Raw genomic sequence first — 14,815 nt, 5'->3', positions numbered from 1 at the left:
AAAAAAGGTGTATATCAGAATTTAGGACTGGTATGGTAACGAACCTCATATGAAATTGTAATGATCCTATTGAAAACATAAGCAGTTCAGGAAGCACATTACACAGATTTCCAGCATCATAAACCATGGTATAAGGAACAGATATCAAATGTTATATAGTTTGTAACCACACTTTACTGCAAAAACTAATACAGTAGTACTCAGTATATGTAAAAGACTAACCTTTTTAACCAATTTGTATTTTCCTGTCAGTACATGCAATTTTTTTGCAAAGTGTACGTGATATAGCTTAAAACTTCATTGTAAATTCCCAAAACTTTAGCACTAAACATTATGTAAATAAGACATTTGAATGCTTTATTGATAGATTAAAACAATCAGCAGTCAACACAAACTTAAACATTAATTTAACATTCAACTGCTTTCCTCACATTTTCTGTCAGTATTTCATATGATCTCATTCAATGATAAAATCTCACCACATCTGGCATTTTCATACATTGCACCAGTGGATCCACTCTACAGATGTACATATAAAATCCGCATGGTAAGTGCATTAATCACTGGAGACATGCAACATAATGCACACCTGTCAAAATGCATCATTGACACAAGATGGTAAAACCATTTGAAACAATCACCACTCACACTTTCTTCATAAATAGAATCTTGACATATGTTGCATACAGTAAATTTGTTTTACAAGCTTATACAAAGCAGCCAGGTCACAGCACTGCTAGGCAGCATGATGGCCACACTGAGTAATACTGGCTGTCCTTTACATTAAATGCACAACATTCGTACCACTTAAAACTGGGGTCAGGTGCTAGTCTCACAGAGACCACGACTGTACCCGCGGTTGCCCTGAACATTGCGGCTTTTAAAGCCTCTTGCTTTAACAAGATTTTAAAAGTTATCCTAGTGGAATGTTCTCAAAATCATAGCAGCAGCTCATAGCTTTGTTAGAACTGATTTTTTGTATTCACTATTCACAGTGAACCAGGTGCACGTTCGTTTAAGAGCTGTAAAGTTGTTGACTGAGCCACAGCACAGCTGTGTACCGCAGGTCGAAAATTCGACCTTTTAAACTCGTAGGTTCTGGCTGACCAGCCATTGGCCCGCCCCTGCCAGCATGTGGGCACTTCTTCATTCTGTTTTCTTTGGCAGTTGACACAGGCGCTGACAGAGAAAATCCAGTGACTCTTGCCACATCTACTTCTAAACCAATACCAACTACATTTTACAGATTAAGCAGGATACACACATGTATATATAACTAATACTAATTAACAGCACATGTAAATGTTAAATTATTGAAAAATGCAGGGCCCTCTAATACACAAAGTTTGAAATGCTAAATGCCTTCACTGAAGCGCTGCATCTCCTTGTAAAAATAACGAGTGGTCTCACTGAAAACATAAAGAATTTCATTTTTCATTACTGGATGCCACCGCTTTCCTAAACCTAAGGATACTTCTTCAATGAGATTATGCACAGGATCCCCATCCAAGTCAGCCATTGCATCTTCGTCAAAATTAATGCTCTCCTCAGTCACTTCCAGGACTTGCAGCTCTGGTCCACGAAGCCGAGCGATAGCAATGAGGTTGTGGGCCCAAACAGCATATCCTAGATTGCAAATTGAAAATGCAAAGTTACCAAAACTTCATCACTTATTTGCTCATTTCCAAAGAAAAACCCAGCCACTATACTAAGTTGCACTGCATACAAAAAAATACAGCGGCATACATTCACCTCCAGTAATAAGTCTCATTATTCTTGAAACAAATTTACTTTACTCAAATGTACTGCTGCAAGAACACTGAATAAAAACTAGGGTGGAACTAGTATTAATCCAGTCACTTATGGCCATATGATTACACAACAAAGCTATCCAAAATTCAACACTATGACAATCACAATAAAAAAAGTGCTGTGTAAAACTTCACACGGGTGCACTCTCCAAAGATTAGAGGTCAGCATAGTGGAAGCATAACCCTGTTACCAAAACCACAATTAACATATCTGGTAGGGTGTGACAGGAAAAATGGTCCAAAAAGTCACTGTGCTATAATTGCCTAGAAAATGCATTACCTCACCTTGACAAGCAGTCACAAGTCCAGGGTTGCAGCATATATGAAAATTTTTCAAGTCACACAAAAATCTGACTTTGCGCTGAACTTCAACTTCACTCCTTAACCTGTTCATAATATTGCTTATTGCTTTCATGTATTGCATTATACAACCTAACCTAAGCCTCAATGTGCAAAATTTGGAAAATTTAAGTTTATAACTATCAATGTCAAATATGCACACCCAGGCCAAAAGATGATGTACTCAATTTACAACATCAATATTAATGCAATGGAATAAGCAAAAGTAAATGCATTGCTTACCATGGATTGAGAGGTGTGAAAGTTTTGTACACTTCCATGCCAAAAGTACCAAGGGGTCTTCATTTCGGTTGTCGCTGAGATCCGGAAAACCATTGATGCCTTGCTCTACATCCTTTATTAGGAGGAAGTGGGTAAGGGATTTGTCATACTGCCTGGATATGAGATCTACCACAGCACCTGAAACACCATTAGTTGAGCTGTCAAAGTGAATTCTCTCTAAAGGTATGCTTGGCTTCAGAATTCTTAGCAAAATGTCATTCCTGACATTAAAAGCCATGATGTAAACATGAAGATTTGCACAGTGCCTGGTAAGCACCTTCCAATCTGCATCTTGTGGCATGTTATCTAACACTTGTATGTTGGACATCGAGAGATGATGTATTACAAGAGACAACCTATGCAAAGGCACATGGTTGCTGTTGGCGAGTACTCGTGTTACTTCAGCAGTAAAATCGCAGAAATCCAATGCAAGTGATCGCAGGTTTAAAAAGCGCTCCAGCTCAACTGCCTCAATAACTGGGGATTTATTAATAAAGTGGGTATCCAGGAGACTCAGGTGTTCAATGCGATTGGCACTGGACTGAGGCAAAGCTGCTAATGTTGTGGGAGTTACTACCTCCAGCATAAACCCAAGGGAGAGCCATTTCAGATGTTTGGAATTTCCCAATACCTCTTCAATCAATTGTTGGATTCTGTAATAAACAAAAGCATTACATTTGCTACATTTCTAAATATAATGGCAATTAATTAGATTTATAAGTCCAAAGCCCCGAACGTCCTCCAGCAACCCTCCGTCCAGAGACTGCTTGGGACAGAATTCACATTGTACTAAACTGCATGAATGAGCAAGAAAAAGCCATTCCGCCCATCAAGCACAGCAAATTAATGCTGGTCAATTGACACCTGAACTTTTGCTTAATCTTTCTTATACCGCCTCAAAAATTTACAGCCTAATCAATTTTACTTTAGATTTGATCTTTTACACATCCTCAGAGACCACAATCCAATTGGATTTATTAAAATGAAGTTTGTTCCATGATTAAACTGCAATGGTTACATTACTTCTTTGCTCATTTAGCTAGTGGTTTCCGGGCTTTGAACTTTCCCTCATGTCACACAAGGTAATACAGTTTAAATGAGCAGCTTCCGTTTTATCTACAATGCAATTAATTGTAAATTCCTAAACCATGCTCTTATCGCTTCCCTAAAGAAAGTAACATGTTGTATCATTAGTTTATTGCTATAAATCCAAGTTCTTGTTTTACTGTTCACATCAATGAGCCCTGTGGAGATGCGGTCTGTATTTTTTGTTTCCACAATTTCTATTCCCTTTGCACTGCACTATAACTAAAAAGTCACGGCAATTTTGGTAAACTTCAGTTAGTTAAAAGGAATGCCACCAATCGAAAAACAGAACCATACAAGACAGTGCAGGAGCTGAACATCAACAGTGTAGCTTCAAACCAACGATAAAAAAAATTTGCAAAGTGAAGATAGGTCAGGAAATCTCAAAAAATCAGTGTTGTGCACAATATATTCAAGATAGTGTTTCCCATGTGGAATGTTTACTCAAAACGTTCATGAATTAAATGTTTAACATCGCACTGCAGGATTTTTCAATTTAACACTTCACTCTTTGCTAAGATACTGTTACTGGAGTTCAACACTTTTCGCAGTTGCAATATCTCAAAACAATTAATTCTGTTTAACTTCCAGAATGATACTTACCAGTAATGATGCATGGAAATGACAGTGCTAAGCCCCATCAAGACAGCGGTGTCATTTTTACAAACACTGACAAACAGCATCATATAACTGGTTATAGTTATTTCTTTTCAAAAATACAAACAGCATACATATATACTTACGTCACATATAGGAATGAAATTCTTAAAAATGCACCAAATGAATGCTTTAACTGTTGTCCTCCCTTTTCAGATCCACCCACACTATCTTGTGATTAAATAAGCATAATCCCAGTTGCTACCAAACAGCTGCAAAAGCCACTGTAATTTGCAGTTAAATGGTGGCTATACCAGCAACAGCATTTGGGCTGCTAATCTTTCAACCTCCTGGAGAAATGCCTGGTTTGTTCTCACTAGCCCAAGCAAAATTTGAAACACATCACAAAAAGAACTGACAGTGTAAATTTCTACCAAACTACTTGGTAAGTTAACAGATTGCACAATCATGAAACCTCTCTCGGTAGGTTGCTTATGTTAAATATACATTTCCCAAGGAATCTTAAACCACTACAATGTGCTAACTGCTCTGTAGTACTGTGCAGTTACCATTCATACTGCCTCCAACATGACTACTCACTGCAGTAAAGCTGCAGACCTAGGAATGAGCAATGCAATCCATGCTACATACTCCCAAACTGACCATAGCAACAAACATACACAATAGTCCTTCTGAACACAAAGGATCTGCTCTTCAGCCTGCAACACAATCATTTTAAATATTTTTTTCTATAATTCCAAACCTATTGCCTTATTCTGACTGAGATGGAAGTCTGTAACTTATAACTACCAGCTGTGGCTCTTCCACACTTGTAAAAGTGATAATGAAGCATCAGTGAGCAAGCCCAGGGTTCTGTTGATTTGCAGACAATTTTATTGCTAACCCTTCCAAACCATATGCCAATTATTTTGGAATATTTTCAAAGAAAACATTATTCTACACTTGGCTAATTAATTCTTATAACAAAGGGTGTTTTGCTTGACAGCCATTTCAAAAGATGTCAGAAAACTAATTGTCAAAAACCCACTTCCTTTCATGCAGTGGGTAACCAACTTTTTACTTTTGTTTAAATATGAGTAATACAATTTGTTTCTGTATCACAAGCCCTATAACATATGATATCCTATCAAACCTTACCTTTAATAAAGGGACAAAAATTCCACTGGTATGAGACCTACATTTTTTTAATATAAACTGGACCAGCAGAAAATATTCCTTAGCATACCGAAGAACCAATGGATGCAGACTGGGGGAGGGGGGAGGGGGAAATAATCTGCTGTTTGTTTTAAGTATCGATCTAAAAAAATAGAAATAAAAGAAAAAAGAAAATGAAATTGGAAGAGAGAAAATAACGTTAATAAATGAGAAAAACAATTTAAACATTAACAAAACAAGATAAGTAAAGGGAAGGGAAAAATACAAAAGTTACCCAAGAAAGCCAAAAGTTTTCTTGCCATTACAGTAGTTTTCTACTGGAAAATCCATAAAAAGCAATTTGATGTTAAGCAATAAAATAACCAACATTTTTGATTACAGAATCAAATACTAATGAGTGTCCCCCAAGTGACTCCACTCCTGTACGACCCAATATGGATAATGTTGATTTCTATATTGCAAGATTATTTAGTAAATACATTATGGTTAATGCTTTTGATATTTTTCATGAGAAATGTTTAATAGAAACCATAACCCTCACTGTTCTGTTATGTTTACAGTTTGGCTAGAGATAGGAGTACACTTAATGAGGAAGTGAGATTTGATTCTACAAGTCCTCAGAACTCAAGGTTACAATTTAATTTCTATTCCATTTTAAATTCAACAAATCCACATCAGAGATATATCTATTTGGGGCAGTTGTATGATATCACAATCAATGCTACTTGTCTCCCTCTATACTACCATAAAGTGCCAAAAATAGCACTTCTACAAAAGCAGTGACTAGATGGGTATAAAGCACTTCCCCATTTAACCAAAAACAGTAAATTGGGATGATTGATGACAGCAACGTTTTAGCCTCAATGTCCCATTGTTTAGAATACTTAACTCCCACTAACTTGCAGAATAGTAGCCAGTTATTCCTGAAGTGAAAGGTCAATTACACGACGCAGTGAATAAAATTCTAAGGCAATAAAACTGTTCTATTTAGTGCGCCACAGTTTATATAAGCTGGCTTTAAAATGCATTTTGAAAGCTGGCCGATCCAGCAGGTACAAAAAGAATTGACAATTTAAATCCTAGGTTCAATTGATAGTCGTACTGAACCACTCATTGTCATAATTCAACAAAAAGAAACAAAAACATTGATGTTCTTTCTGCACTGTCCATGAAAGATTTCCAATCACATTATTTAAAGGGGCAGTTGCTCAATTGCCACTCACTATATTGGTCAGGTCTAATCCCAGGCCCAACGAAAACTGTCATCCACATGTCTAGGATGTGTGGGACCCATGGGGAGGGTCACACTAACAGTGTGCTTCTCTTCAGCAGTCCTGTAAATACACAGGTGGTTCTGGAGAGGGACCTTGAGTCGGCTGGTATGCTAATTTAATCAATGGGTGCTGCAAGGTACTAACTGCATCACCAGGTTGTGGTTTTGTTTCTGTTTTTTGTGCATCTTTCAGTTTAAACATACAATCTTCAAGAATGTATTGTTAGAATGTTCTGAAGGTCATGGACCTGAAAGGTTAGTTGTTTCCCTCTCCACAAATGCTGTCACATCTGCTGAGTACTTCCAGTATTTCTGCTTTTTCATTCAGGTTCCCAGCACCCATAATGTTGTGCTTGTTTTAATGATTTATTAGTGGTGCCCTTACTGATTGAGGGTCCAGTACTGTTCTGTATTCAGGCAACCCTGGGTTAGTGAAAGTCAAACTTTGAAAAATAGGCTCAAGTGAACTAGCCCAAATTTGGCAACAACTAGCAATAAACATACCAGTCCCAAATTCCCAAAAATGTGGTAAAGAAAGAGCACAAAGTTTTAAAAAAAATGAAAATGCATTAAAAATCTGAGAGTTTGAGTCTTAGCCAGAAGGATGGAAGAGATGGTAGAAATGGCATAATTGACCATGGAAGCAGTTTAAAAATAAAATTAAAAGATTGAACTTATCAATTTCACAGCAAGCCCTATTGAAAAGTGTGCCTGGGAGGAAGTCAAGTAAAATCAGATTTTTGCTAGATTATAAAGCCACTTTGGGTCACTGATTTCCGGGAGATTCGCACATTAAGAGAAGGCACATGCGGGAGACAGTGTCACAAACTCAGGAATCAAGCAGGGAGGGGGACAAATTAACTGGCAAAAGTGTGGGTAGGTAGAACTGGAAAACGGATTAAATTATTGTACCACCCGGGCCATTCATTCACATCCCCAGCTTGATCTCTCCTGCAAACATTAGATGTAAATCATCAGGCAACCGCAATTCCAAAGCAGGCAGGACCTGCAACATCACTTCACAACAAATTATCATCACAGAAATTATGCAACTGAAAAGGCGACCGTAGAAAAACGGAGGATCCATTAATCGTACTGCGTATGTTGTAAAATGGCATCGCCTGGGAATAACTTCCCTCCCCTTCTCCTCCAGCACCAAACTCTGGCTTTCATTTCACCGACTCACCCAATCCTTGTCGGCTCACCGGGAAAGGAGGGACTGGGAAAGGAGGGACTGGGAAAGGAGGGACTGGGAAAGGAGGGCCCCCCATTTCCCATCCCTCACCCGGCTCTGTGATCCCCCATCCCACCACCGGCTCTGCGACTCTCCCCACCCCGTGACCCCCCCTTCCCCATCCCACACCCTCCCCGTGACCCCCCTCCCCTCCCCATCCAACACCCTCCCCGTGACCCCCCTCCCCTCCCCATCCAACACCCTCCCCGTGACCCCCCCTCCCCTCCCTCCCCAACACCCTCCCCGTGACCCCCCCTCCCCTCCCTCCCCATCCAACACCCTCCCCTCCCTCCCCATCCAACACCCTCCCCGTGACCCCCCCTCCCCATCCAACACCCTCCCCGTGACCCCTCCCTCCCCATCCAACACCCTCCCCGTGACCCCCCCTCCCCTCCCTCCCCGTGACCCCCCCTCCCCTCCCTCCCCGTGACCCCCCTCCCCGTGACCCCCCCTCCCCATCCAACACCCTCCCCGTGACCCCCCCTCCCCATCCAACACCCTCCCCGTGACCCCCCCTCCCCATCCAACACCCTCCCCGTGACCCCCCCTCCCCATCCAACACCCTCCCCGTGACCCCCCCTCCCCATCCAACACCCTCCCCGTGACCCCCCCTCCCCATCCAACACCCTCCCCGTGACCCCCCCTCCCCATCCAACACCCTCCCCGTGACCCCCCCTCCCCATCCAACACCCTCCCCGTGACCCCCCCTCCCCATCCAACACCCTCCCCGTGACCCCCCCTCCCCATCCAACACCCTCCCCGTGACCCCCCCTCCCCATCCAACACCCTCCCCGTGACCCCCCCTCCCCATCCAACACCCTCCCCGTGACCCCCCCTCCCCATCCAACACCCTCCCCGTGACCCCCCCTCCCCATCCAACACCCTCCCCGTGACCCCCCCTCCCATCCAACACCCTCCCCGTGACCCCCCCTCCCCATCCAACACCCTCCCCGTGACCCCCCCCTCCCCATCCAACACCCTCCCCGTGACCCCCCCTCCCCATCCAACACCCTCCCCGTGACCCCCCCTCCCCATCCAACACCCTCCCCGTGACCCCCCCTCCCCATCCAACACCCTCCCCGTGACCCCCCCTCCCCATCCAACACCCTCCCCGTGACCCCCCCTCCCCATCCAACACCCTCCCCGTGACCCCCCCTCCCCATCCAACACCCTCCCCGTGAGCCCCTCCCCATCCAACACCCTCCCCGTGAGCCCCTCCCCATCCAACACCCTCCCCGTGAGCCCCTCCCCATCCAACACCCTCCCCGTGAGCCCCTCCCCATCCAACACCCTCCCCGTGAGCCCCTCCCCATCCAACACCCTCCCCGTGAGCCCCTCCCCATCCAACACCCTCCCCTCCCCATCCCATCCAGCTGTGACCCCCCCCCCCCCCCAAACCTGGCTCTATACCATCCCCCACCCCACCTCCTCTGCCTCGGCGCTTTGCCCGGACACCTACTCGTGTGACTGTTTCTCCTCCTGTTCCTGCAGGTAGATGTCCCCGAACACGCTCAGTTTCTGCAGGTTGCGGTTGCTTCTGACGCTCTTCAACACGCACACCACCTCCTCCATGTAGGTCTTGAGGGTGTCCAGCCCCCCGCCGCCGAGCCCCGGCACGGCCGCCGCACTCTCGGAGCCGCCGCTCTCAAACTCCACCCGCAGCTCCCGCACGAACGAGCCGCATTTCTTCATGAGGAAGTCGAGGCGGCAGCGCTCGGCGGCCGAGCCGCGCAGGCGGAGGCGCAACTCCGGCCAAAGGGACGGGTAGAAGAGGCACTCGCGCCACTTGGAGCAGACGGACGAGGCCCGGAGCCGGTCCCAGGGGGACAGGAAGGAGAAGATGTGAACGATGACTTCGCACGGCAGAGCCGCCGCCACAGCCGCCGCCGCCGCTCCGCACAGAGCCATCGCCCGGCAGCCGCTCCGCCGCCAATCTCCAGCCTCCCCTCACCTCTCTCTAGGGTTTAAATGCCGCTTTTAGTTTTGGTGCTGGTTGTGTTATCCGCCGATCAGCAGCCCAGGCCGCAGCGACTCTTCCTCCCTCCTCTCACTGTCTCACCGCTGCTGCTTCATCTACGCTCGCGGCTCAGGGCCTTCCACCGGAAACTGCCCGGGAACTTCCACTTCACTGCATGGAAGGGGGGAATCTGCTTCACATCATCACTTTAATCACCAAATACCGCGCAGGGAAACTCCACAAACGTACTGGGTATACGACTTATTTATATCTGTCCACAGTTCTAATTCCAGGTTAATCTGAAGCACCAGTAATCTGGCTGCTTTTATCCGCTGAACTAGTGTCTCTCCCCGGCTCTGTGAGCCGTCCCGAACCTGTTTACAGACTCCCGGCTGCGGGTCAGATGACGTCACCCCCTTCCCTTTCGGGGCCGCTGTTGTTGACACTTTTACCAGAAGTTTCTGTCTCTGCAGAGGAGAAGCCTCCACTTCACTGGAGCATAAACTGTTGGAAATATTGAGCAGGTCAGGGGCAGCATCGAGACAAAGAGGAAAAAAAAACTTTCATCACTCTCAAACGTTAGCTCTGTTTCTCCCTCCACAGATGCTGCTGTCCTGTTGAGTGTTTCCAGCACTTTCTGTTTTCATTTCAGTTTTCCAGCATCCACAGTATTTTGGCTTTTGTCACTCCCACATTGCACAAGGGGCAGCTGTGCCCTTTAGTTACTGAACATGTACGTGACCCTAATTCTTTTAATCAAAATTAGATTAGAATTTGGGGCAAATCAGCTGAACAGAATTTTGTAAGAAATATTTCCATCCCCAATATTAACTCAGCCAGTAAATGCACCATCCAGGGTGACACTGAACCATATAAAATAGAAAGCTCCCATATTTGATCCAAAGTCAGCAACTCAGGGTAACAGTAAAGATGAGTTGGTTTTAGTCTTTGTGAGCTTAAGAGACAAATCAGCTACTGGCTGCTATTTGGCAACCTCTGGTAGATGGCACCCATAACTGAATTGCTTCTGGTCTCACTGTCCAGGCTCCCTCATGGTCACTTAGAAAAATGCGTTTACACGTCATTATTTTTTTCAGAACTGGTTAAGGGGAGGAGGAATGATGGAAAACTGGAGAAAGAAATACTTTTAAAAACCCATCAAAGATTTTGAATATAAAAACATAATAAATAGGAACAGGCCATTTGCCCTTCAAGCCTGCTCCACATTCAATTAGATCATAGCTGACCTTAGCTATCTCAACTCCGCCCTCCCTTTCCCACACAGTCACCATATCTTATATTTTGTCAGTACTCAAAAATCTGTCCACCTTTGTCTTGAATATATTCAATGATTGAGGATTCCAAAGCTTAATACATAAATGAAGCCAACTGGTCCCAAAGCATGGCCTTAGTAAATTGTTGTACTGGGCTTCTATTATTAGAAATTTTAAAATATCCAGGGTGATGACCTCTGTATTTTCCAAGAACATCTGTGACCTGGTTCTTTTATCTTTTCCCCACTGTATTGATATCAGTAAGGGTCTTAGATTACTTACATCAAACAGTCATTATCCTCAATAAATCATCATAATTGCTATTTGTGTATAACAGCCCACTGTCTAGTTTGTTATTTAGACAGTAAGAATTATGATATTTTAGCATGAAGTATATCTTTTTCATTTCATGGTTTTACCATATAATTTGTATGTTAGTGGATTTGCTGTGGAATTCGTCCATCTACAAAAATTCTATGAAAATAGTCTTTACAGTGGCAGAACTACTTTTCTGTCCCTCTCAGCTTCAGTAATAAAAGTTTGGCATGCCACAATGGCATGCTGCCAATGTTTAGATATCACAGGCCGGTACTCATGTCATATTTATCGGTATGGTCTTAACAATCCTTTTGGCTAAAAATAAATGCAGTTCACAAAAACTGTTTTGAATAGTTGGAAAATGTATATATTTTCAGATAAATAATTCCACCAGAGAGTCTGCAGAATTGCAGGCACCCTGTGTAGGGAGATTAAATGGTTGTTAAATTAAGTCATTTAATTTTAATTTTAACCAAGAAAAAAAATTGAAGTGATTGAAAAGACTGAAATAATTGAGTACAGTGTGCTCTGAACTGAGAATAAAGAAGAAATGGAAAATATTTCAGCCTAAATTTTAGTTTTCTTTTATATATTGTACACTAGTGATCAGGTGCTGAAGCCATATCTAATAAACATAAGAACATAACAAACAGAAGCAAGAATGGGCCAAACTCCTGCTTTGCAATTCATTATGATCTTCCAGCTCAAGAATAAAAGTATTATGTATATAACTATTAATTTTCTGTAAAATGCATCTGCTATCCCTTTCACAATGTTAAGGATAATTATATGAAAATAGAGTATGTAAAAGATAAGTCTTTTTATTTAAAGGATTGTTACAGCAAATATGAACAAGAGAACAGTAGCGTAGAGGTTAATTGCTGGACTAGTAAAGCAGTGGCCTGTACTAATAATCTCATTATGGCAATTTAAGACTTTGAATTCTGTTTTAAAAAATGAAAAGCTGGTCTTAGTAAATGTGACCAGAAAGCTGTCAGATTGTTGTAAAAGCTTAACTAGTTCAATATTATCTATTAGGAAAGGAGACTTGCTCTGACCAGGTAACTGTGCAACAGCCCCACATTTCGCTGTCCCTTAAGTATCCTAGTCAGTCACTCAGATGTTCAAGAAGAAAGTCCACCAGTACCTTCTCAAGGGGCAACTACAGATAGTGATAAATGTTGGTCTCACTCGTGATGCTTTACATTTTGAAAATTGATTTTGAAAAAACTTTTGTGTAATTCTTCCAAGCATATTAATTACTCTAACTTATCTTCTTTCAGGATAGAGGAGGTAGGAGTGCCTTGCCAAATTGGCCATTCTTTATGTGCGAGGTAAACAGTGAGAAGGAGGTCTTGTGGCATTGTGGTAGGGTTCCCTACCTGTGAGCCAGAAGCTCTGCGTTTGAGTCCCACCCTAGGACTTGATGGCCACGGAAGGTTGCTTGTCAACCTATAAGTCCTTCAAATATGCCTGTGGCAGGCAGTAAGAGCAAAGAATCTCCTGGTCAGCCAGAACCTGCAGAAGGGAATGGCAAACCACTGCAGTACCTTGCCAAGCATAACCATGGATCAACACATGGAAGTCTATGGTTGCCAATATGCTTTTGGGGCAAGGAACCTGAAGAGAGAGAACCAGTGGGAGCATGATATTCTGCTGCAGTAAAGATCATGTCTGAACCTGATCCTGTCCACAAATGCAGTTTTCAGCAGGGGTCACTGGTTAATGTTCAGAAGTGGATCCTTGGGTGTTTTTTTTCTTTCTGCCTAGGCCAAGAATTTTAAAATCAAACATGCTGCCAACCCATTGCTCCAGCTAACTCAGCACAAACTAGAATTCCCACACTTGTGAGTACAATCTTTCAGTGAGTACAGTCTTTTATGAAACCAGATGATAAACAGAAAAAATAACCAAATAATAGTGCATTTATTCAATGCAGCATCAGGATAGCTTAAATAATTTATAAACAGGTAATGGTGTGATTGGACATATTTGTAGAGCCATTGCCTACTGCATTCGCTGCTCCCAATGCGGTCTCCTCTACATTGGAGAGACCTAACACAGACAGGATGACCATTTTACGGAACACCTTCAGTCTATCCGTAAGCATGACCCAGACCTTCCTGTCACTTGCCATTTCAACACACCACTTGCTCTCATGCCCACATGTCTGTCCTTGGCCTGCTGCAATGTTCCAGTGAAGCTCAATGCAACTGGAGGAACAGCACCTCATCTTCCGATTAGGCACTTTATATCCTTGAGTTCAACAACTTCAGACCATGCACTCTCTCCTTCATCCTCACCCTTTTATCCCCTTTTCTCAATATTCCTTTTCAATTTTTAATTTTTTTTAATTTTTTATCCACTTATTTTTAATTTTATTTATTTTCATTTTTATTCATTGTTTTATCCCCACCTTTTGTCCTATTTTCTATCTTTTTTCCCACCACCACACCCCCACAAGGGCCATCTGTCACTTGTTCTTTCCAGAGTGCATTTCCTTGTCTTGCTATTATCATATTCTGACCTTAATGCCACCATCAGCACCACCTTTAGCCAGTACCAGTACCATTAATACCCCTTTGTCCTTTTGTTCATGACATCTTTGGCAATCTCTCCTTTGCCCCTACCTATCGCTGGCCTTCTGTCCAGCTTCATCTGCTCCACCTCCCTTAAACAGTATAAATTTCATTACAATTTTACTTCTCTTTAGCTCTGAAGAAGAGTCATATGCACTCATAACATTGGCTCTGTTTTTCTCTCCACAGATGCTGTAGACCTGCTGAGTTTTTCCAGCATTTTCTGTTTTTGTTTGTAGAGTCATTGTTTTACATCAATGTTTTCTTCACAAACTACATCTTCAAATATACTTGGCTGGTTTCTACTTTTATCTTATGCTAGTTTTCATCAGCTGTTTCTCTCAGACTTTTGAATCCACTTATATGTTCGAGTCATCCAGCTGATGGTTTTCATGTTGACATGCATGACAAAATATTTCACAAATCTCAACAGGTTCGGTTCAAATATAGTGGAAAGAACAATTTATTATCTGGTCTGTGCCTGTTATCAAACAAATATGACACATAGCTACATAAGGAGATACTAGGACTTGTGACCAAAAAGCTTGGCTGAAGATATAGGTTTGAAGGAGCAACTTATAAGGAGAGAGAAGAAGGTTTATGGAGAGAGTTCCAGAACTTAGGGCCTAAACAGCTGAAGGTATGGCCACCAATGGAGAGGTAAAGGAAATTAAGGATCACAAGAGGCCAGGATAGAAGGAACAGAGTTTGTAGAGGGTTATAAGACTGGAAAATATTACAGAGATAGGAAGAGGTGGGGCCATGGAGGTATTTGAAAACAGGGACGTGAATTTTAAATTTGATGCCATGGCGTACAAGGCTATGGGCCTAGTGCTGGAAAATGGGATTAGAATAGTTAGGTACTTGTTTGATCGGTGCAGACTCGATG

General features: G+C 42.8%; 1 protein-coding gene across 1 annotated transcript; it reads right to left on the bottom strand.

The window, feature by feature from the left end:
- Nucleotides 1-336: 336 nt before the first annotated feature.
- LOC121292230 (F-box only protein 33) lies at nucleotides 337-10,346 on the bottom strand. The gene is made up of 3 exons (XM_041213951.1): nucleotides 9,258-10,346; nucleotides 2,394-3,085; nucleotides 337-1,626 (listed from the first exon to the last, which is right to left on the bottom strand). The coding sequence occupies exons 1-3, from the start codon at nucleotides 9,704-9,706 to the stop codon at nucleotides 1,355-1,357; spliced, it is 1,413 nt and encodes a 470-aa protein (XP_041069885.1). The 5' UTR covers nucleotides 9,707-10,346; the 3' UTR covers nucleotides 337-1,354.
- Between the last annotated feature and the right edge of the window lie 4,469 nt (nucleotides 10,347-14,815).

Source organism: Carcharodon carcharias, chromosome 20 (genome assembly GCF_017639515.1).
Source record: "Carcharodon carcharias isolate sCarCar2 chromosome 20, sCarCar2.pri, whole genome shotgun sequence".
NCBI classification, from domain to species: Eukaryota; Metazoa; Chordata; class Chondrichthyes; order Lamniformes; family Lamnidae; genus Carcharodon; species Carcharodon carcharias.
The sequence above is the reverse complement of the archived record's forward strand: the minus strand, read 5'-3'. Positions and strand labels throughout refer to the sequence as shown.

Coding starts and splice junctions, on each gene's coding strand:
- LOC121292230 (XM_041213951.1), bottom strand. CDS start 9,706: ATGGCTCTGTGCGGAGCGGCGGCGGCGGCTGTGGCGGCGGCTCTGCCG. Junction 3,086..9,257: donor GAGGAGAAACAGTCACACGA/GTAGGTGTCCGG, acceptor TGTTTATTACAG/AATCCAACAATTGATTGAAG. Junction 1,627..2,393: donor TTCACACCTCTCAATCCATG/GTAAGCAATGCA, acceptor TTTGCAATCTAG/GATATGCTGTTTGGGCCCAC.